This window comes from Lonchura striata, chromosome 24 (assembly GCF_046129695.1).
Source record: "Lonchura striata isolate bLonStr1 chromosome 24, bLonStr1.mat, whole genome shotgun sequence".
Classification (NCBI taxonomy): domain Eukaryota; kingdom Metazoa; phylum Chordata; class Aves; order Passeriformes; family Estrildidae; genus Lonchura; species Lonchura striata.
Genome location: NC_134626.1, coordinates 1,747,321 through 1,771,035, shown reverse-complemented (window position 1 = coordinate 1,771,035; position 23,715 = coordinate 1,747,321). Strand labels below are relative to the sequence as shown.

Here is a 23,715-nt window from a genome sequence, read left to right as displayed (position 1 = left end):
CAAAGGCTTTAATGGACAGCACTAGAAAATCTTCCAGTCCATCAGCTCCTGGCTGGTGTGAGATCCTTCCCAGCAGTCCATTTGCATTTTGTCTGGTCTGGTTGTAATAGTGCCATGCAGTGTGGCTATTTTCTTGTCTCTGGGAGTATTATTCTACCACTTAATAAGTTTCATTGTCACAACCTTTTCCATGGTAGGCTGTCTGAATTCCACTTGTAGTTTTGTTGCAGTTCTGTTTATATCCCTTGAACCACAGCAGATCATCCCTCTCTGCAGCTGGAGTTCAGCCCCTTCAGACAGTCCCAAACTTTCAGCATTCCATTAACCAGGCTCACTTTTCTCCTTTAATCTGACTCTGGATTAGTCCCTTGTGCCTGCTGGTCCTGTTGCTTTCCTGTTGTTCCCTGGATGGTGCAGAATTCCCCACTCCCGACAGAACAAGCTTCCTGCCCCCAAATAGGCAGCTCAGAATTTGTTTGTATCTACACAGAATAGTGTAGAGTACCCTGGTTATCATCCTTTTTTTTATCATTGCTTTTAAAGTTGTTTAGTGAGTCCCCAGTGTATAAAACTCCCCCCATGCCCAGCTGTATTTGTTGTGTGTTTCCAAACATGATTCTCCTGTTCTGAACGTTCCCCCTTGTCTTGCCAAACCTCTCTGTGCTCTTTTTCTCCTCTTGCACTGGTATTGCCACCTCCTCCCAGTTTAGTATCTTTGTGAACTTCATAAACACACTGTTTACTGCTAGATTACTAATTAAGATGTGAAATAAACTCAGACTAACCCAAGCCCTCCTCTCAGCACTCACACGATGCCTCCTCCTCCCAGCTCAGTGTGATGCTGGTTGTCATCAGCCTTTGTTTATGGTCCCTCAGCCAGTTTCAAGCCATGAGGTGGCATTACATCCAGGCCAATTTGAATTAATTCTGAGCATATGCAAGACTGAATCAAATGCTTTACTAAAAACCAAATATATTGCATCCCTTTGTCCACTAATTTTGTAATTCTATCAAAAAAAGCAATTAAATTTGTCTGGCAAGATTTATTCTTTATAATCCTGATGCTGTTTATTGCTCATGGTTCCTTTATCCTCTAGATGTTTAATGATTTTCTCCTCCCTCTTAATATTTGTTCCATTACTTTACTGGAAGAAGAAGTTAAGGCCAGAGGTATGATAATTGCCAAAGATGGCTTGTCTTTTCCCCTCAAAGAACCAGTACCTGGACTGTTTAATTTCCTTTTTTTTCCCACTTATGTAGTACCTCCCACTTCTCTATGGCTTAAAAACCAGCAAATGGTAATGTAATCAGTTTGGGAGTTAATTTCCATTGCACTTCAGGACATGTATCATCCAGACTGACTTGATTTGTGCATTTTTATATGTTTCAATTGAGTCCCTTTATCTGCTCTTCTAGAAGGCATTCACTACATCCCAAATTCTCTGCTTTTTCTTTAGTTTTCTCATCCAAAGCAAATTTTATCATGCAGCCATTTTTGATTCATCACCTCCTTTTTTGTGGGAGGCCTTCTTACTAGGTTCAACACTTCTTGTCTCTGCTAAAACAGCCCCTTTAGTTTGCAATAACGTGGTTTCTTCTCTCTTACCCCACAATTACTTTCCTTCCTCTTCTCCCTGCAAGCCATAACTGACAGCACATGTAGTATATCCACAGACCTTCCTTCTCCAGTACAAGTTTTTTCTCTTTGCTTTGCCCTCCCATTGGTGAGAGGTCCCTCCTGGGACCATACAGGCTGCTGTTTGTTTCTTGCTTTCCTGCTCATCAGAGCAACTGTAGTTTGTTGTACCTTAATTATGCAAGATTCCCTTGTTAGGTTTCAAATCCTTCCTGCCAGTGTTTCTTACTTGTTTTCTTGATTCCCTGTGATTCTGGAGTTTCCTAAAATCACATGTATTTGTGCTGCACTTAAGTCCAGAGAACCTCAGCAGTGGGTGAGCAGCGACACCACGCTGAGCTGGTTTTGCACTCTTGGCCATTTGGTCCAAGATAACACAAGATAGATCTTGGATAACGTGGTGGGTTTTGCTCTGGGCTTTGCATGGCAGGGTTGTTGTTCTGTGCAGTATTTCTGTAGTCCAGGCTGTAATTGCTGATTGCTGCTTAGATGATGCTTCACCTCTCCCATCTGAGAGATACCCTCCTGGTCCAGGGCAGGGGGCGGGTGGATTCTGGATCTGGAATTACTGTTGTTGGTGGGAATGCTAATAGAGTTGAAAAACACAGAAAAAAAATGTCTCTTCCAACTCCACTTCTCTCCTGGGGCCTTCCCTAAGATGTCTGCTTGTCTGTTTTGGCCAGGTTTGGCACCAAGGATTTCTGTGATGCCCAGTGTGACTTTCTCCATAAGGTGCATTTCCACTGTGTGGTGGAGGAGTGTGGAGCCCTCTTCAGCACCCTGGATGGAGCCATCAAGCACGCCAAGTGAGTGGGAGAGCAGAGGCAGAGGAAGCTCTGCAGTGCACACAGCAGCTCAGCACCCCCGGGTTCCTTTTCAAGGCAGTGCAGTGTCCAGGTGAAGGCCTTCAGTGGCCATTCACCTGCCTGCCTCTGAAGGGGTTGTAGGGAAGGAGATGCTGCAAATTTTAAGGCAGATCTGCTAGCATGGTTGGTCTCTCCTGTTGGATGGTTCCCTGCAGTTCACTGTAGGAAATGTCTGGGGGAAGCTGCCCCACAGCTGATCTCAGTGACTGCAGTGATTGTGGGGTTTCTCTGATTTTAACATGCTCTGGCACCTGTCTCCACCCATCCTAAGGATTTCCCTTCTCTTCATAGGTGATCTAGGATGGCCCTAAATCTTACCTCAAAGTCTGTAGAGCCCCTTTTAGGATTTATCCACACCAATTTGTTTACAGGCTCCTGCCACATGCTTGTTGGTGTTTAATCAAATTACATGAAATGGTCAAGAATTTATGTCTGAATTAGTATCATGTTTTGCAGTTTTCACTTCCGAACTGAAGGTGGAACTGTGAAAAGCAACTCTGAGTCTCCCTTCTCAACTGCTACTGAGAATAAGGCTTCACTGGCCCCTTCATCACCATCTGCTGCTTCTGCCACCATGGCCAGTGCTCCTGCCCTTGACGTGCCCACTCCAGCTCCAGCTGCTATGCCCTCTGCTCCCACACTACTTGCTTGGAAGCAGCTGGCTTCAACCATACCCCAGATGCCTCAGATCCCAGCATCAGTGCCTAACCTGGCAGCTTCACCCTTGGCAACGACTTCCCTGGAGAATGCCAAGCCTCAGGTCAAACCTGGATTTCTTCAGTTCCAGGAGAAGTAAGTTTTAGCTACCATTTGCCTCCTTCTATCCTCCCCAGCCAACCTTTCCTCAGAGCTGCAATGCTAAACTTCTGCTCACCCACTGAGAAACCTGTCTGGAAAATACTCTGGTCTTGACTTCACAGAAAATTTACTTCTCTGAGGTCTAGGAAATACTTTAAGGTTTTTGAGTGCATCTAAGAGCACTTTTAGGCATGAGTTTAGAAGATAAATAAACTTGGTGATCTATCTATCACTGATCCCTGTTTTATCCTGTGCAGAAATACAGGTATCTTTGCAGTATGTTTGACAATGAGGTTATTGGGCCAGAAATTCATGCACTGAGTGGGGGGTGGAAGGTACCAAAACCCATTAGCTGATGAGAGGGGCAGTGCTGGTTTTGTCAGATCAGAGGAAGCCCCTGCAGTGGCCATGCTCAAGAGTTGTGTTTCCTTTGAACTTTAAATTGGGAAAGTGGCCCTCGAGGGCTACAGAACCCATTGTGTTCCAATAGTTCTAACCAAGAAAGTGCAGTAGTTGGGTGGAATTGCAGTAATTCAGCCAGCCTCAATTTCCCTGAAGAGGAACATGGCTATGGGAAATCTGTGGGCCATGTTTGGAACAGAGGCTTCAGCTGGGCTCCCCTTGAATTAAATCTTGGCAAAGAAACAAACGTGTGAAATGAGTGAAGGTGATGATTGGGTTTTGGATGTATTCCAGTGATCCCTGCTTGGCAACAGACTGCAAGTACGCCAACAAATTCCACTTCCACTGTCTCTTTGGGAACTGCAAGTATGTGTGCAAAACCTCTGGCAAAGCAGAATCCCACTGCCTGGACCACATCAACCCCAACAATAATCTGGTGAATGTGCGAGACCAGTTTGCTTACTACTCCCTGCAGTGTCTCTGTCCAAACCAGGTAAGAGCCATTCCAGAGTAGTGTTCTGGCAGGACTGGGGAGAAGGAGATGTAGGATCCTGCTGAATCTCCAGCAGGAAGTGAGGCTGTGTGTGGCTTTCTTGGCCTTACTGCAGAACCGTGGAAGTCATAATTACGTGGTCTGGAAAAACATTTGGTTTTTATCAAATGGGAAATCACGATGCTTTTGTGGTTTTTTGACTCGGGTGAAGTGGACAAGGGAATGAGAATAATCTGAGAGACATTAGATGGAATAGAATAAGGATCTATGATGAATCTGTGGTGAATCCAGGGAAAGCCATGAGTAAGCTTTGGGATATCTCAACGTAGAATAGTGTATTACAGAGTACACGACAGCAGTGTAAAGAGATTCGAGAGGGAACAAGGTGCGTGGCAGGTTGTGGAAGGTGAAATGGGATGTGGAGTATCAGTGTAGGCCCCTCTGACACATCAGAAGGGACACCATTAGTAGCAGGCAGCTGAGAGTGCATTTGTCATAGACCTGCCTAAAGCACCGTGCCTGTGTGCTCCCCTCCAGCACTGTGAATTCCGGATGCGAGGGCATTACCACTGTCTGCGGCCCGGCTGCTACTTCGTGACTAACATCACCACCAAGCTGCCCTGGCACGTGAAAAAGCATGAGAAGGCAGAGAGAAGGGCAGCCAACGGCTTCAAGTATTTTACCAAGCGGGAAGAATGTGGCAGACTAGGTGAGCTGTGCTCCGTTTCTCATGTGGTGTGTCCCACGTCCATAAGTAAAGGTGGATGGATGGAGATAGATAAGTAAAAGTGAGCCTGTCTGTAGGTCCCTACCTCTGTGCATATGGCCAAGGGAGGATGGGAAACAGCAGATCCTGATCACTGATGTAGCTGTGTTTGAACTATGACAAGCCACTGTTTATCAGCTGTACAGCGTGGCTGCCTGGGATTGTCCTTCAATGGTTTGTGCACGCCTGGCACACCTGGCTGTGGCCACAAGGAGCAGAACGTGTGAAGTGCTGGATGCCAGAACCCATATGAATTGCTTGTTGTTCAGTAGCTGCCCCTATTGCACAACAGTTTTGGAGTGGCAGTAAACACTTCCTGGCTCATTCCTGTCTGACCAGAGTGCACACACTGTACAGAGCTAGAGCTGATATGAGACTGCTTTTCTGAGAGCACAGTCAGAGCGGGAAAAGTTTTCATTTCTAATCTAATTATGAATGTGTATTTTGATTGTAGCTTCTGTGATACAGCTAAATGTCATGGCTTTGTTCTTGTTCTAAAAGAAAAGGCACTAGCTAAGAGTGAAGAGCATTAGGCACTACTAGATGTAATGGCAATGTTCCTTCCTTTATAATGGCACAAAGAGGGATGGGACTAGGCTGAGGTCGTAGATCTCTGTACACTGTAATCCTCTGTTGCGGTTGCCCAGCAGGCAGTAGATCGTGAATTTGGGTTCTTTTCATTCAAGACTGTTCCTGAATAACCCATGACCACTGCTAATGTTCTGCCCAACATCTTCCCTCTGGTCCTGCTCCCTCTCAGAACCTTCGTGTGCAACTTAAGTGTGGGTTTTGTGTCTGCAGGTTGCAAATACAACCAGGTGAACAGCCACTTCCACTGCATCCGAGAGGGCTGCCAGTTCTCCTTCCTGCTCAAGCACCAAATGACATCCCATGCCAGGAAGCACATGAGAAGGATGCTGGGGAAGAACTTTGATCGTGTTCCTACTCAGGTAACTCCTTGTGGCTGAAGCTGTAGATCCAGAGGCAGTGTTGGCCCCTTTGGTTGCAGAGCTGGTGCAGTGCCAAGACACTTGTACCCAGACTCTGAGGGATGTGTGTCTGCACTGGGGGATGCTGCTGGGCCGTGGAGTACCCCGTGACAGGGTTCCACTAAAAGCACATGCCAGCTGTCCCTCATGAACTGTGGCAGAGGGAGATAAACGTGCAGACAGGTTTTGGTCCTGCTGTCTTGCTTTTGGTGTGAAAGTCCCCGTCTCGTTTTGCTGCTGCAGGTTATTGGCCACACTCCAAGAAATGAAAATCTCCCCCAGGTTGGCAGCATGGCACCCAGTCCAGCCTCATCAGGAACCCCAGCTTCCTTTCAGGGACCCCCAAGCATGATGGACACTGAAACAGAAGAGTACATGGATTACACTGGCTGCAGCCCTGGGGGCATCTCCTCTGAATCTTCCAATATGGACCGCAGCTGCTCCAGCACTCCAGTGGGCAATGAAAGTACATCAGCAGGTAAGGGAGGAGGCTGTGTGTGAAATGGATCATCAGTTGCCTGCTCTCCTGGGAGATAAACTCATAAAAAGAGGCCAAGGGACAGTTGCACCTTAAAATACACACTGTGCCAACTTCAGTAGTGCCTCACACTAACCCAGCTCTCTCCAGCACCTGAGAGAAGGGGTCCATCAAAATATACACCTCAAACATCCAGGACTTAGCAGCATACCTTTTTCCTCCCATGAAGAGAGGTTTTTATCCTGGGTCTTGGAGTTGGGTATATTTTAATAGTTGACTTTAAAAAAACAAAAAAATAATAGAAAAAAAGGAGCTGTGGGCCCCTTCTGTACTTGGAATTTTCTCTGGTACCTCTTTGTATTTTCTCAAGCAGCATCCAAAGTCAAGTACTTTATTGTTCTGGTGAAGTTCAACAGCAGATTGACATACACAGGGGATAAAACCTATCACATCTTCAGAAAGCAGCATCTAAAAGCAGCTCACTGAGCTCCCTTCCTCACCCAGAAACTCTTGTCCCACTTTGTGCAGTTGCACGGAGCAGACCCCCTTCATCTCCTCTTTTGGAAATTAAGTTCCTGCCCTGTTTGCCAGGATCATGCAGAGCCATCTCCCCCTGCCCTGCATTGCAGGGTCAACTCCTTGGGAGTCAGACACCTGCTAGGAATTCATCCATACAGTGATGACCAGGGATCTCTTAGTTGTACCTTCCCAGGGTTTAGTGGGATATTCTGCATAGGCTGCCTCCGTTTGCTTTAATTCCATACATATTTTCCTAGTTTTCTTCCCCCCCACCCCACCCCAGTTAAAGGCCATCACAGCAGTCCCACTGTAGGAGCACTGCTGGTCATGGCACTGCCCCATGGCACCTCCAGAGGGTTCTGGTGGGGCAGTGGTTCCTGGCACACTCTTCTGTGCCAGTAGTGGCCCAAATGCCAGGAAATGTCCCCCACTGCTCTCCAGGTAGGGAGCAGCTCCACCTGCCCCAAGTGCCAGAGCACCCTTAAGCTGTTAACTGAAGCAGGAACAACCCTAGAGATGAACAAGGACCAGAATGACCAAATGAATTCCTGCCTGAAAGCCTGTGTCTCTTCCCCTATACCATTAAGCCACTTTAACTCCTACAGAGACAGCTCTCCTCTTCCTGGTGCTGTCAATTCCTCACCTTCTGTTTCTTCTCTGTTGCAGTTCTGTTTCATACATTTGTGAATGTATTTTCCATTTTCATCGTATTGCTTCTGCTCTTGGGTTCTCATTTCAGTTCTCTTGTTTCTTGTTTTGTTGTTTTTTTGGTTTTTTTTGGTTGGTTTTTTTTTTATTGTTTTTTTCTTTTCTTTTTTTTTTTTCCTCTTTTTTCTGCTTTTTTTCTCTCCACATTCTCCAGGCTGCCTGGTTCCTTCTACTGCTACTGCTGCTGCCGATGATGCCACCCACACTGCACCACAACCTCCACCACCATCTCTGCCTCCATCTTTCTCACAAGCCCTGCTTAGGTCTCCCCTCCCCACCCTCCCCTACCTCTTCTCTCCATCTTGTCTCTCGTACTCCCTGCTCAGTGCCACCCTGGGAGCCAGCAGAGGCATTGTCATGCCTGCCGCCAGCACCGCTGGGTTCTCGCCCATCATTGCCACTCCAACTCCAGTAAAAAGTGACGTTCCCTTAGTGCAGGATGCTGCAGGTAACACTTCTTTGCTTTCTCTCCATGTCCTGTGCCCAGCTCTGTCCCCACTCACCCTGCCCATGGTTTTGCTCTGCACCTTTGGGTGGGTAGAGCAGCAAAGGTCGCTCTGTGCCTTAGCAAATGTCACCCAAGGGCCCATCCATGCCTGCTCCCTTTCCTTGCTGACACAGTAACCACAGCCAAAAAAACAAACACAAACCACAGCAAATCATTCATAGACGTTTGGTCTCAGTTATTCAACTGAGAGCAATTACCACCAATTCCTAACTGTGAGAAAAACCTAACAAAACCCACAGTTAACATGCATTTTCAGTGTCTTGGTAACCTCAAAGTGGCCACAGAGCAAACTTTTGCTCATGTGGCATGAATGGGACTTGGTTTTCTTGGTTAGATCTTGCAGGCCACCCAAGCCAGTGCCTGCCATAGTGTGCTGCACACATGTCAGCAGGTGAATGTCTGATGAGGTACCCAGGTCCTGTGTTTCAGCTGATTTTGCAAACTTCATTAGGAAGCCACAAAGTTCAAGGGTGCCTTCCCAGGATGAGGAGTGAAGTACAGGCAGTGTCACATAATGTCATCCTCAGAAAGTTGAGCCGTTTCTCAAAGTCATTACTTACCAAGGCTCTAATCAGCTGCAGAAAATACAGATTTCAGTTTTAAGCTGCCATGATTCCCATGTGTGACTAAGATCAGAGATGTCTCAGGCTGGGTATTCTCATTCCATCTGGGAATGGCTTTTAGGGTGTGTCTCATTTTTGGCTTCTTTTCCCACTCCTAGCTCTTTTCTAGTTAATTAAGGACATCTTTGTGCTTTAAGTTCACAATTACGAGGCTTCTGGCAGCCTACAAACGTCCCAGTCATTCTTCCTGTCAGTTGTAGTAATATGTAAATCCAAGGTCAAAGGTTGGGAGTATGGCTGGAGCACCAACTTCTCAGGTTTCCAACTCCAGTTCATAGGTTTTTCTCAAGGGACTTGGCAGAAGGATCCTTGCCTTGTCCAGAGGAGTGTGTGTCAATTAACAAAATTCACAAGAAACTCAATCTTTGCTTCTTTTTTAACTGAACTGCATGCAGCTGAAACATTTTTAACCTTGTGCTGTGCTTCCTCTAATCAAGTATTTTTAAGTGTCTTTTGTTTTTACCTTGGTATAGTTTGGTGAATGCTTACATTATAGTGGTTAAAGAAATAACCTTATGGAAGACACTTACCACTGAGATTTGCTGGGGATCACATCCATTGAGGCTTGTAATCTTTCACAGGGTGCAGGAACTGAATGTTGGCAAAAGAGGAGAGTGCACCAAAGCGTCATCTCTCATTATTATGCCCTTACTCCAAAACTTCACCTGTATGAGAAAACAAAATTGGTTTTCAACTAAAGTTTTAAGCACATCTGTTTGAACTATTTTAAAAGCTGTGTAGGTATAGAGTTTTAAACAGGTAAAATTTGAATTCTACTTATTTCCCATCCAGAGTCTTTTCTTTAAGATGGGTTATCCCATATTGCCGCCCAAAGACAGACAATATGATCATTAAGTAATTAATGCTAAGAGACTTGATGGTTTGGCTGTAATTTTATTAAAAGGAGATAATCTGGGCAGCAGCAATTTGTCCAGGCACCACTGCACTTACATGAGTTGGCTGGGAGTGTAGAACTGGATTTTTCAATACCAGATGAAATACCAGATGTTTAGGGGGGAGCAGAGAGCAAATTGGTCACAGATTCTGTTGTTAAGAGCCTGCCAATTTCAAATCTCCAGTGACAGAAAGTTATTCTTTCACTGGTAGCTGGTTAAATCAGCCTTAGCGTGCAGTTCCACCGTGTCACTCCAATGGCCTCACCATGGATGAGTGACACAGGACCTGAGCTGAGCACAAGAGCCACTAACAAGTGGTGTAGAAAAGTCCTGTGTTCTTTGCTTATCCCACAAACTGTACAGCCCAGGCATGTGGGAGAGGAGGTTCCACTGCCACTGGGAGTGTGGGAGGTTTCCTTCAGTGGTTGAAGGGCTGACCCTGAGGGGTCGTCACCTGTGATACCTGTGCCAGAAGGAAGTGACTGTCCCTTCAGCCTCCCAGAGCAGGATGCACACTGCTCTGGGTTCTTGGGCCCCACACAATGTGTGTCACAAATTGGGCCTCTTTGAAGAAGATGGCAGTTTCAGCAGCAAGAGAGTAAAAAAAAATGAAAGATGTGTTAGTTGCAACCTATAATTTCTAATTACACTCACAGTTCTGCACCTGGTGAGAAATTCTTGCCTCCAACCTTGTCTGTGCTGCATGTTGATACTGGAGCTTGTGGATTGAGTCTGGAAACAGCAAGCAGAGAAGGAAAAAAGTTAATAGATAGATTGAGTTCCTTGATGTCAATGATCCTAGGGGACATGAGCACTGGCCAGTTATGCTGGCCCTGGAATCAAAGTGGAAGATAGATGAGGGATCTTTCTTTATACTGGGGCATCGTGGAATTTTTGAGACCCAAGGGAATGCTGCAGAGCTGGTATTTTCCCTGAGTCCACTGGCTAGTGATGATGAGAATTAGCTCCATTGAACATCTGTCCATCTGTCTTTCTGAGTGCACTCATTGTAATGTGCAGGCTCATTACAGTGAGGGATGTTGCAGTCTCCTGGCCAAAGTCCATCCTGTTTCTATAAATTCCACAGCCCCCCCCTGCAGTTTTAATCACGCATGGGATCTTCCTTCACTTCCTGCCTGTCCTTGGCAATTGTGGTGTATTATAAGAGCGTGGATAGGGGAAAACAAGTGCACACGTAGAAGCTTTTAGCACAGTGCAGCTCTTTTTACCACCCCAGTGAACTACAGTAACACACCTCAGTCCTTGGACTGGAACAAGCCAGCTCCTCCCTATTAAAGTCTGATTTGAGGAAAATGGGACTAGAGATTAGGTTAAGCAGCAAGAGAAACTGTGAAAGTAGCAAACCAGAGAAGCAACAGTCAATATTTGTACAAGATCAGGTTTGCCAGAGCAGCAGTCAGAGACGAGGCAGGATATGCTGGAAGGTGAGGAAGTGATGTCCAGCAGGCGTCAGCTAGCCCATGATCTGGAGTTGAGGCTCACTGAGAGCTCGAGGGACGAGCTGCAGGGTGGGAAGAGTTGCAGCACTGTGCCTTGGCAAATCCAGGGCTTGCCAGGACGGCTGGGAGATGGAGAGACCTGGCTGTCAGCAACACCGCTCTGCGCTTTCTCTCCTCAGGGAACACCATCACTATGCCAACTGCCTCGGGGGCCAAAAAGCGTTTCTGGATTATTGAGGACATGTCCCCGTTTGGCAAGCGCCGCAAGACCGCGTCCTCACGCAAGATGCTGGACGAAGGGATGATGCTGGAGGGGTTTCGGCGCTATGACCTCTACGAGGACTGCAAGGACTCCAGCTGCCAGTTCTCTCTCAAGGTTACCCACTACCACTGCACACGGGAGAACTGTGGCTACAAGTTCTGTGGCCGTACCCACATGTATAAGCACGCCCAGCACCACGACCGCGTCGACAACCTGGTATTGGATGATTTCAAACGCTTCAAGTCTTCACTGAGCTGTAACTTCCCAGACTGTCAGTTCTCTGGCAATAGCACACACTTCCACTGTCTGCGCTGCGGCTTCCGCTGCACTGACAGCACCAAGGTGACAGCCCACCGCAAGCACCACGGCAAGCAGGACGTCATCAGCGCCGCCGGCTTCTGCCAGTTCAGCTCCAGCGTGGACTGCGAGGTGCCTGACTGCAAGTACAAACTCAAATGCTCCCACTTCCACTGCACCTACCCCGGCTGCAAACACACGGTGGTGGGCATGTCTCAGATGGACTCTCACAAGCGCAAACACGAGAAGCAGGAGCGAGGGGAGCTGCCTGCCATCTCTCCCGGCCCCGAGGGCCTTGCCCACTCCACTCTTGAGTATGACATCCAGAACTCTTCCATCAACCTGGACAGTTCGCTCAACCTCAGCACTGACAACAACAGCTCCCTCTTCTTCCTGCAGAACGCGGCGGGCGTGGGCCTCAGTGACTCCCTGGACCTCAGCAAGAAGCAGGCGGAAGCCACCGAGGGCCCGGCCCCGAGCAGAGCCGGGGCCGCGCCGCCGGAGAGGAGCGCGGGGGCACCGGGCTCCGGGGACGGGGAGGACGAGGACGACTCTTCCCAGGAGGATGAAGAGGACGATGAGGAGGAGATGAATGAAGAAGAGGAGGATGATGAAGAGGAGGATGATGATGACGATGATGAGGAGGATGAGGAGGAGGAAGACCTGAACACAGATTCTGAAGAATCGCTGCCGGACCCTGAAGGCCTGGCCACTAAAGAAGATGGAGAACCAGAGGAGGGTGCTTCTTCCACAGACCATGGTGATGCTTCCAGGCCACAGGGCGAGCCAGCCCTCACTCCAGCCCCAGCTCCTGCCCCTGCTCCAGCTCCAGCTGCTGCCTCAGCCTCCACCATAGCTCCAGCAGCTTCTCCTTAATCCTAGAGACAGCAACGACAGTGGTTTGGTTTTTCTCTTACACAGATTTACTGAGAGGACCCCGTATAAGGCAAGAACAAAGATGGGGATGGCAAATCAAAAACAAACTCTGTGCCACAAGTGAGAGAGAGGAAGGAAGGAAACCCCTGCTCCTCCCCAGGCCCCAGAAGAGATCGGTTCGCAGCAGGACTGGTGCTGCATCACTCCATTCTACAGATCCCAGAACAAGGGGGCAGGATGCAGCAAAAAACACCCTTTCTATGGACACAAACCCTGAGGGTACCCACTACTTTTCCTTGTTCCCTGCACGGTGCGTGGGGCCTGTGCCCATCTGGGGACCCTTTTTTATGGGTGGGGCTCTATCCCCCCAATTTTCTTTCTGGGTTTTATTTTTCCATATTTTCAGTTGTACGATAATAATAATAATCTCCACTTCTTGGAGGGGGGTGGGTGGGAACAAGAGGTAATGAATTTTAGAAATATATATTTGTGTGTGTGTGTCTCTCTATATAATGTACACACACACACATATATAAAATTAAAGGAATTGATGTCACAAAGACAAGTAGCTCAGCTTTTGCCAGTGGGAAGGAGGGGGTGAGGAGTGTGCTCTCTCTCTCTCTCCACCCTTCCCCCTTCTTTCTCCAGCATTAAATGGCATCAGACAGCCAGGGTGGGACTGGGTATTTATTGTCACATAAATGAGGATGCATTAATGAATGAGCAGGGGTGGGAATGGGACACTCCTCTGTTCTTCCAGATCCTTTTGACTGTTAATGATAATAATTTTGAATGCTATTTATATTGTAAAACTTTCTCAGTCTACACTTTCTCTGTAGGACACCTCTCCTCATCCCTGCCGTTCTGACTGTAGGGATTTAACTGAAGTAACCTGGGAAGAACACAGCAGGCAGTTTAAAGGGTCTGTCAGTCTCACTGGAGGACTGGGGTTACTCTGCCATCCAGTTCCATCTCATCCCAACCCCTAGGTGCTTCCTCTGCGGAGGGTGAGGCGTTTTTGTGGTGCTTCAGTGTCCCCATCTCAGGAGGCCGTGAGCTGCCCCTGCCCCGTGGTGCAGCACAGGGAGCACCGAGCTCGCCCAGGAGCGTCCTGGTCACCAGAGCAGCCCTGGGGAAGGGCCCTGCTCTGCCCCAGCAGCGGGACCAGGACGGTGCCAGCTGCCAGCCCTGGTGTGAGCCCTGCGCTGCAGACACGCCGCTGTGTGACAGACAGATCTCAGGTGATGCTGGCAGGGCTCTGAGCCCACCGGGGTGTCTGCTCAGCCTGGGCCGGGCAGGGACAGTCCTGGGCTGGGCAGGGGCAGTCCTGGGCTGGGCAGGGACAGTCCTGGGCCGGGCAGGGACAGTCCTGGGCTGGGCAGGGTCAGCCCTGGGCCGGGCAGGGACAGTCCTGGGCCGGGCAGGGACAGCCCTGGGCCGGGCAGGGTCAGTCCTGGGCCGGGCAGGGACAGTCCTGGGCCGGGCAGGGACAGTCCTGGGCCGGGCAGGGACAGCCCTGGGCCGGGCAGGGACAGTCCTGGGCCGGGCAGGGACAGTCCTGGGCAGGGACAGCCCTGCTCTGCAGCAGGACCTGCTCCTGCAGTGCTGGGGTGCAGGGCCTGACCCCGCTGCAGCCCCGGTGCTGCTGCAGGTCCGGGCCCTCCTCACCCCCCTGGGCACGCCGGGCTCAGGGCTGGGCACTGCAGGAGCAGTTGAAGCCCCCTGCCCTCCCCAGCAGCCTGGGCTGCTCCAGGCTCTTCCCCGCTGCCTTTTCCTGGCCCGGCCTGGGCGCACACACTACAGGACACTGTCCGGACTCCGGCAGGTGCCACAGCAGCTGTTTGACCCCAAATCCTTGCTTGAGCCTGAAAGGGCTCTACACACACCAGGGCACCAGAAGGACTAGTGGGAATTAGTTCTGATAGTTATTTTGGTGCCAGTTTTTAAGTAAACCAGATTAGTCTGAGCTTTGTCCTTTTTTAAAAAAAAAAAATTTTTTTTTTTTTTATACCATGCAGGCACCCTCTCCCCTCCTCAGCTCCATGAGCACTTCAGCTCTAAGGGATCCCCAGGATTTGTTTTCACCCTGAACAGATAAAGGCTTTTTTTTTTTGGTTATTTCCCTAAGGAACTGGTGCAGATCAGGTCTGATTTATAAACAAGCAGCTCAGCTGTGTAAATGTGGGGACAGAATGTTCAGCTAATGTTGCAAAAGGAAAGGAAAAAAAAAAGTTGTACAGTATTTTTCCTGTAAAGGTTATTACTATATATAGAACAAAAGAGAAACCACCAATGCCGAGGGGTGGAGGGGGAGGTGTCACCTGCCTTCTGGATAGCCCTTATATATGGTTAATTGTGTGCAATTTTTTTTCTCCTTTTTTTTTTTCTCTTTTTTCCCCCCCTTTTTTTTTTCTTCTCTCTTTCAATGTAGTGTATGTTTGTAGGGGTGGCAGGGGAGGGGGGGCCTTAATGCTGTGATTTGAGGCTGACTTCACACTCCCAGCACTGACCGGACCTGCACGATTCCGAACTCTAACTTGAATTTTGTAGAGATGAAACAAATGAAAAAAAAATGAAATATTATCACTAGTTTATAGTTTATTTAATTCTTTGGAGTTCTTTTCCTCTATCAGCTATTTGTGTGGCTTTTATTTTTATAGGGGGTTTTTTTGTTGTTTGTTTGTTTTTGTTTTGTTTGGTATATCCCCTACCCTCAGCTGTGTTTTTCCTAGCACAACCCCATTCTTGAATGGAATGAAGCTCACATTCCTGGGGCAGAGTAATGAAATGATGCCCTGGAATTTCTCAAAATGGGATGGGGCAAAAAGATTTTACTTTACTAGCCTTTCCTGCAGGTTCTGTACTTGTACATTTTCCCTGTGTTCAGCTACTTAGATAGTATGGTGATGGGCTCCAGGAGGAATCCTTAGATTAACACAAGCCACATCTTGCAAAGCAGATGTGATTATTTTGTACCGCCAGAACCAACAGGATCTCTGTCAGTGACTGTGGGAGCGGGACTGAGCCCTCCTGGGAGCGTGTCCTGCCCGGGCACACGGAGCTGGTGCCAGGGGCAACCAGAGGGCTTCCTGGGGCCACTCGTGTCCCTGCTCCTGGTGGGAGCTGGGACCCTGCACTGTGACACTGTCTCACCTCTCCCGTCACATCTCGGCGGGCTCCACGGACCGAGTCACTGCGCACCAGCGGGGAGGGCAGGAGTGTGAGGAGGAAGGGGTGAGAGGAGGAAGGGGTGAGAGGAGGAAGGGGTGAGAGGAGGAAGGGGTGAGAGGAGGAAGGGGTGAGAGGTGTCCAGCGGCTCTGGCGGTGCTGGACGGACTCGCCGTGCCGGGAGCGGCCGCTGCACCCGGAGCCGCCGGCGCGGGGCCGTGTCCCTCGTCCCGTGGGGCTGAGTGTGCCAGAAGGGCCCCAGTTTATCTATGCACACCATTTTCTCCCCCCAGGCACCCTACTTCTCCCTAAGGCCTCAGCCCTTCTCCCAGACTTCTGTCACCTCTTCTGGCGGAGCTGGAGCAGGGAATGAGAGTTCTCTGCCGCTGCTGGAGGTGACCCCCGAGCAGGGCTGACCCCACAGAGGTCAGGGGCCTGACCCCATCCTCCTCCAGCCCTGCTCCTCTAACTCCTACACTGTCTCTGTTTGCAACAACAACAAAAGCAAAGTTGAACCCGACTTTTTATTCTGCCATGTTCAGGCTTTAATTCAGCAAAACCCTTAAGCAGAAGACTCTGAGTGGGCCCAGGTTTAAGCCCGAGCTTAAGTGCTTTTCTGAACAAGGGCCTCAACAGCCCAACACCCCGTCAGAGCAGGTGGTTTGTCATTCCAAGCTCATGTCAGTGGGACTGTCTAAAGAATGACCAGAGAAAGAGAGGGAGATTCAACTGGCTCTCTAAGAAGAGGAAAGAGGAGAGAGGAAATGGAACTGTTTTGTCCAAAACAAGATAAAAACCAAACAATAATAAACCTTGAGATGGACCCTCCTGATTCTGCTACCATTCACTGCTGAAGAGCAAAAAAATTAAATAAAAACTATTGACTAGATTGTTCATGCTAGCCACAAACTCAGCTGGATTAAAGTCTGCGTGGAAGGAATTTTGTAAAGAAAAAGAAAAATTTTAAAAAAATTTCCAATGTAGCAAAAAAAAACAACTTTAAAAAACAAAAATTTAAAAAAAAAGACAATGAGGGAGGATTCTAGCCTTTTGTAATATCCATATTGCACACTAGGACTATAAGCCATTGCTAGCTCATTTTGAATTTTAAATGTGTAATTTTATTTTGTTTTGTTGTTGTTTTTTTTCTTTCCATGGGGGAGGGGGGAAAATAAATGCTTGAACCACCAATGCTCTTTTTAATGTTTTATAAATATGTATGTGTATATATATAAATATAAAAATAATATGTATGCACATATATATGTGTGTGTGTATATATCTATATGTATATACATATATATAGATATATAGATATATATATAGGTTTTGAGACAAAAATGCAGAAAGTGAAAAAAACACCCTAAACAGGATGGTGTGCTCTGATTTACTTGAATCTGGTCTCTTCAGCACCTGCGTTATTAAGAACTGAATATTTTTCCACTTGAATTTAGTGCTATTAGAAATTTAATATATGTGTTTTATTTATTTGATTTTTTTTTTTTTGCATGACTGATGCAAGGTTTGACATTTTCACTCAATAAAAACTGGAAAAAAAAAAAACCCAAAGTTTTAAGTGATCAAGTTGTCTTCTTGCTTGAGGAGTGGCTGAATGACCAGGCAGGACAGGCACTGTGTGCTGAGGTGCACGTCAGAACGTTCCTGTTTCACCCTTCCCCTGTGGCTCTTCCCCAGGCACAGGGAAGCAGCTCTGTGGTCCTTGTGCCTCTGCCATCGTCAGAGAACCCAGGAGCAGCAAGCAGCTCCTGCCAAGCCTGATGCACTGGCAGCAGCTGCCTCCTTATTAGCAGAGAGGATTAGACTCCTCTCTCTTTCAAAGCCCCCTCGTTGCTCTGCTGCAGCTCCTGCCATCCTGTTTTCAGATGTCATTATCTGAACATGCTCCTAATCCAACCCTGTAGCCCAGAGGTTTGTTCTCACTGGAGCTCTGCCCACAGCACATGGAATATTGAAATGGCCTTGTTTCCAGGTGGGGATGGGGGACATGAACACAATTCATTGCTGGAAAGCTTTTCTGGAACCTGATTTTTCTCAGTGGGACTCTGACTGACTTCATAAAAGAATGACTAAGCTGTGGGAGAAGCTGCAAGTTGAACAAATCAAAGTCTCACTATTGCATTTGTTCCAAGCCCTTGCAGGTGGTGAGAGTGCAGTCTTGCACCACAACCCTGCACCCACAGCCCTGCATCTACCACCCTGCACCTGGTGAGTCCTGGGAAGCAGCAGACACCAGGCAAGGTCACTTGTTTTAATGTCAAAACAAAAACGGGGCAGATGCTGCTGCTATTGTACTTTGATACCTCAAGTGTATCCCTGTAATAGTCTTTGAGTCCCCTGTGTCAGACACTCACATGGAAATCCATCACTCAGGCTCCAACCTTCACCTTTTGGGTCTCTGCTGTCATGAACAGATTCCACCAGTACCTGAAAGCTGACAAAATCTGCAATTCCTTCCTGCAAAAAACAATTCCAAAAAACAGTTCTTCCCTGTGAGGGAAAAAAGGCAGTGAGCATTTGTAGGTAAAGGAGGTGCTGGAAGGGATGACAAGTTCTTCATGCCAGCCCTGGGCAAAGGACTGGGCTCACTGGAGTCCCTCAGACACTTCCCTTGCAGGGTCAGGCATTGCTCAGGAGATGGAAATCTGGTCCATCCTGACGCAGATGCCTTCATCTTCCCAGAGCAAGGCAGGGTGTCCTCGCCCCAGTCCTGCTCTTGCCCGTGAAGTGCCCCAGGCCCATCCTAGCTGAGGAAGGGTGGCCAATGGAGGCAGCTTCCCTTCCTCCTTTTGCTCTTTTTTGGCAGGAAAACTCTTAAACAAACAAATGAAGAAACACTGAGGATTTAAGTAAACAGCTGAAGATTTATCTGACAGGCAGACAGAGCTGTTCCTGCCCCCTTCCCTCCCTCCCCACAGGGCAGTGGCAGCCAGCAGCCCCTGCCCTGAGCCCCAGGGACCCTCCTGGGATGCCAGGACACGGCCAGGCTCTGCCTAAACGCCAGAGCCCTGCAAGTGGCACTGAACTGGGCACAAGTGAGACACTTGGTGTGCGGCCAGAGCTGGTCTGCCCTCGGAGGGAAGCGAGAGCCTTCATGCAGAGGCCACGTGCTGTCCCTGCAGGACACCTCTGGGGAAGAGCACCCACAAGCACAGGTCCAGCAGGGCTCCTGCTCTGGCTGGAGGCACCAATCTCCCTGCTGGGCCCTAACACAGCTCTGTGCAGAGGCTCCCCAGGGCTGGCAAGGCTGCAGCCCCTCCACGTCCCCTCCACGCAGCACGAGGGGGGACACCCACTGCCAGGGGCATTCCCCACACTTCCCCATTTTCCCACACAGATTAGCAGGTTCTGCCTGCAGTTTTTAGAATTGGGGGGGAAAGGAGGCAAGAAAGAGAGGCGGTTGTGGGTTTTTCCAATTTGAGGCTGCACCAGGCTTGTTCTAGCAAACAAAAGAGACTTGAAGCAAGAGGGAGTCCCAAGCTCCATCTCACACCCAAAACCTGCTGCATGAAGTTTTGATATTACTGCAAAAAACCCAGGCAGGTAAGCAGACAAGTAAGCAGCAGGCCTGCAGAGATGGAACCTGCTGGTGACAGTACAGGGGGCAGAAAGTGAGGAATAATTCACCTATACAGGAAAGCTGCAGCATTTAGCACTCAGTCCTTGGTGCACGCACAAAGTTGAAACAGCTTAAGTAAAGCAAACGTGCTCAAAGAGATGGAAGAATGTCCAGCCCAGAATTTGCTCTGGTTTAATTAAATCAGTTAAATAAATTAATTTTAGACAGGTGTTATCTAGCTGTGCACACACAAAACCCCAGTAGTAGCTCCAGAAGCAGAGGTACAAAGCTGGAAGCAGTCTGTGAAGTGTTGGAAAGGAAAAAGCAGGAGGAGATGGACATGAGGGAAGGTGAAAGGTGGACACGAGCAGGATGCTGCACAGAACAGCCTTGCCAAGCAAAGGGACTGAGACACAGGCAAGCAGTCTAGCAAAGTGACAGCCAGAGAAAGAAAAATAGGCAACAAACAAGCCAGTTGTACTTCTCAATCCTCTGAATCAGCCCTACCCAGCCAATCGCCTTCTCACACAGGAGACACAGTCCCAAAGAAAAGCAAATATTTTACCTAAACCAATAAAAATACAGTGTCACTCTCCTATTCCTCTTCAGGCTGTTCTTGCAGCCAGCATCATAAAACATCTCTCATTATTTGCACAAACATAGAAGAAGCAAAATAGAACCCTGAAGGATGAATTCCTTCAGCAGATGCAGAAAAGGGGGGCTTGGTAAAAAACCAGGGTGTTGTTCAGGAGGCTCCATACCGTAAGTAATCCCTGAGCAGTCCTTGCAAAGCATTCAGGGAGATTTTTAGCCTGAAAGACACTTTACAGAAATAAATTGTAATTGAGTTTTAATAATCTTCCCCTTTTCAGAAAGGGCCTGACAGATGCTGCCTAGTGCTCACTTCTGCCCCATTTCAAATATTTTTACCTTATTTGGATGAAATATATTATTTTTCTAAAGAAAGGAGGTTGGGTTTTGTTTTTTTTTTTCTCCAAAGAGATGGTTTTCCCTTCGTCCAGCTGGTGCCTTTATTAGGTTAGTGCTTGCTCCCTTTTGGGGATGGGATTGTTTTTTTCCCTGATCTGGGACAGACCATGCCAGCCCCTCAATCTAAAAGTGTGCAGCTTGTACTGCACAGCAAGTGGAGAAGTTGGGCCCTGATCTCCATCTTCCCTCTTCTCTAATACCCCAAAACTCACCCTAATTACATTTCCATTTTTTAATACTTTCTAAGAATGTAAGAAGTGATGAGAGCCACCCTTTCACCAGCATAATACGTGGACACAGCTCCTAAGGTGCCCATCCAGGCTGACTCCTGAGGAAGCAGCACAATCTGGGGATAAAATAGTAAAAGGGAAAATGAAGAAAGCTGGAAGCTCTCTCCTGTTCCTTTCAGTAAATAATTTCCCTTGTTTCACCTTCCAGCACCCCTTTATTTATGTTTACAACCCCTGGAGATCAGGCCCTTCTTTTGCTTTGCACTTGCACAGCACCCAATGGTATGAGGGCTGGAAAACTCACAGCTTAAGCTCATCATCAGTTTTTGGTGTGCAGGGTCACCAAGCACAAACAATTTGTGCTTAACACAAAGGACCACCACACAGAAAGGACCTTCCAGAGCTTCCTGTGTCAAAGCCCTTGGCAAACACTTAGATCTCCACAGCCTGCTGCAGGAGGGTTTAATCAAGCATGGAGACCTTGACTTTAACCAAACAGGTTTGCTGCCTGAGCCTGGAGCTGCTGCCTGAGCCTTTGTTTTCCCCAAGCACAGCCCTGCCCCAGCAGAGGAAAAGCAGGGAGCTTCTGTTCCTGCAGCAAGTACTGCAAATGCCAGCAATGGAGCAGACACCACCTGGGCTTTTCCACACTTTTTTCCACCAGCACACACCAAGATGGACCTTCAGCAAATCTTCCCTCTACCAAAGACAAAATTAAGAAAGAACAGAGGAGAGCTCTTACTTGCCAGAGGAACCCAGGCTGCAGCAAGGCAAGGGCAGAGTGTGTGTCCCAGGGCAGGCTGAGGTGCTGGGCAGCTCTTCACCCACACCTGCACAGCCCAGCCTCAGGGCCAGTGGCCAGAACAGGGCTGGGGCTCTCACTCCAGGGCACAGAGTTCGTGGGGCTGGGGGTTGTACAAGCTGCAGGACCTTGCACAACATCTACCCCAAAGGTGCTACTTGTCTGTGTCACAGCTCTATCAGCCAGTATTTTCTACCATCACACGTGAAAGCCAAGCCACACTTACAAGTAAAATACTTGGCAAAGTCATCCTCTTCCTTCTGATCCCAAACACTTTGGTTTGTTTGGTTATGTCACCAACACACAAATGACAATAAAAATAAGATTCTTCCTGCTTTTGACAAAGATGCACGTAAGACCAATTTGGCACAGCTGAGGACAAGGAAGGTTGGAGGGAGATGATCAGAAAATATCTCTCTTAACCCTTTCTCCCATTTGAGTAGCCCACTCTTGCAGCTATTGAAAAGGAAGTTTTTATATTCTCAAATTACTGGGAAGTACCAGTCTGATACTGTTTCCTCTAGGAGAAAGCGCAGGGTGACAGGTATTCACTATCCAGATGACACTGTCCAGAGGAAGCTCCCTTCACCTGTTTTTTTATACAGAGCTGAACTCAGCTCTCTGCTGTGTTATTCTTCTGTGTAGAGTACACAGTAAAACAGCACTTGAAGAAGCCAGGTGGTAGGGAGCTTCAGCTGCTGCCTCATTCTGCAGATAAAAGTTCTCTGCCTGGTCATCTTTCAGTTAATAGGATGCCATTGCCAGTGCCAACAGGCCAGTGGGGTAAGCATTTCACAGGGCAGCTGAGCTAAGAAATTTGTTTTTAGCAAAAAAAAAAAGAAGAAAAAATTATAAGTTAGTAGCCAGGCTACGAGAACCAAAATCCTCTTCCTGCAACTGCTGCTATGCTGGAAAGAGAAGGAACACAACACAGAGGAACAGAACTTGTGATTCATGACTGTACCTGAAGGTTAGAAGGCCTGGCTTCTTCCAAATTCTTTGCTGGTGGGTTGGATCTCTTCAACAAATACAAAAGCACCCCATCAACGGCCACAGGCACAGAGTTACATATTTTGAGCAACAATAACCTTGATGAAGTTTTCTGGGATTCATCAGGCTAGAGAAAGGAAAAACTTTAGAACTGGCATAATACACAGAAAACCTACAGAATCAGTAGGGTAGAAAAGAAAAACCAAAGGACACAAAAACCAAAGTTAAAGAAAACTGCCTTTTACTCTCCACCAGAAATCCTGAGGTAAATTAATTGACACTAGCAACATGGAGGAAAAGGGGGGGAAAATGAACCCACAGGGATGCTTGTACTGTAAACCCTGTAAGTCACTCTGCAAGGCACATACCTCAGCAACATATTTTCCACATTTCACCAACTGCTGTTGTCCAGACACTTTCTATTTTCAAAAGCTCCTATGTATATAAAATGTATACAGGCAGGACAATACTTTTTCATCACATCCCTGTGTTGTTGTGTTTTCTTTTCACTAGGATTCTTGGCCTGGAGAAATGAAAAGTGTCATCTCTTAAGAAAAGCCTTTCTTTTTAAATACTTTTGAATTTTCCCCGTTTTAGCTAAACGTGACGTTCTTTGTGAACGTTAAACTGTGCAGAGAGAGACTGAGAGGGAGAGAGAGAGAGAGACACACACACACTCACTCCTGGGGAAGATATTCGTCCATTTAAGGCATGAGAAATCATCACATTCAGCAGCAGGTCTAAATACAGTAATATGAAGGTCCCTTTCACTCCCCCAAGTAGGAAAATGTCACTGTGTACCAGACACCCAAATACTTGGGAATCAAGTAAATCCCTCATTTTTCAGAAGGGAGCCAAATCTTTCTGTTGAACAATGATGGAACTGTAGTAGCTACGATTTACTTGCTGCACACCATCTCCTTTGGTGGCTTCTGGACTGGGATGGCAGGGTTAGACCAGTCATGGGATCCAGCACAGCATTCCCTCCTGGAGATAAGGCTGAGGGGCCATGGGATATTTCACACGCTCCCTTCAGCACCTCCTGCTGCTGGTGGAAGGAGCAGGAGGAAGCATTATTCCACACCCTGCAGAGCCTCCTGCTGGGAGCAGAGGCACAGAGGAACTGCCCTGCACTCCCGGGGTACATCCCAGCCTCTGCACCATCACTGCCACGCTCCTGGAGCTGTTTGGAGTGTGCCTGACACTGCCCTTACACCACTGCCTCCTGCTGATACTGCCCAGGAGCACTCAGAAAACCAACCACAAATGTCCTTTGGAAAACATTTTAGAAGGACCAGATTTCTGTAACCATCCCCTTCCTTGACCACCCTACATGCATATTTCTCCCGAAAACAAGAGCCACAGTAATCCAGTAATAACC

General features: G+C 48.0%; 1 protein-coding gene across 3 annotated transcripts in view; it reads left to right on the top strand.

The window, feature by feature from the left end:
- Positions 1–12,733, top strand: part of CASZ1 (castor zinc finger 1) — a 191,428-nt gene extending 178,695 nt beyond the window's left edge. For 2 of the 3 annotated variants that reach the window (XM_021529833.1, XM_077788100.1), the window contains 8 exons: positions 2,320–2,442; positions 2,959–3,294; positions 3,997–4,195; positions 4,733–4,904; positions 5,763–5,911; positions 6,194–6,428; positions 7,810–8,103; positions 11,322–12,733. In XM_021529833.1, the coding sequence (XP_021385508.1) occupies positions 2,320–2,442; positions 2,959–3,294; positions 3,997–4,195; positions 4,733–4,904; positions 5,763–5,911; positions 6,194–6,428; positions 7,810–8,103; positions 11,322–12,577 (2,764 nt within the window). In that variant the 3' untranslated portion in view covers positions 12,578–12,733. The remainder of the gene's footprint in view (positions 1–2,319; positions 2,443–2,958; positions 3,295–3,996; positions 4,196–4,732; positions 4,905–5,762; positions 5,912–6,193; positions 6,429–7,809; positions 8,104–11,321) is intronic. The other variant, XM_031506617.2, reaches the window with a different exon arrangement.
- Positions 12,734–23,715: the final 10,982 nt, after the last annotated feature.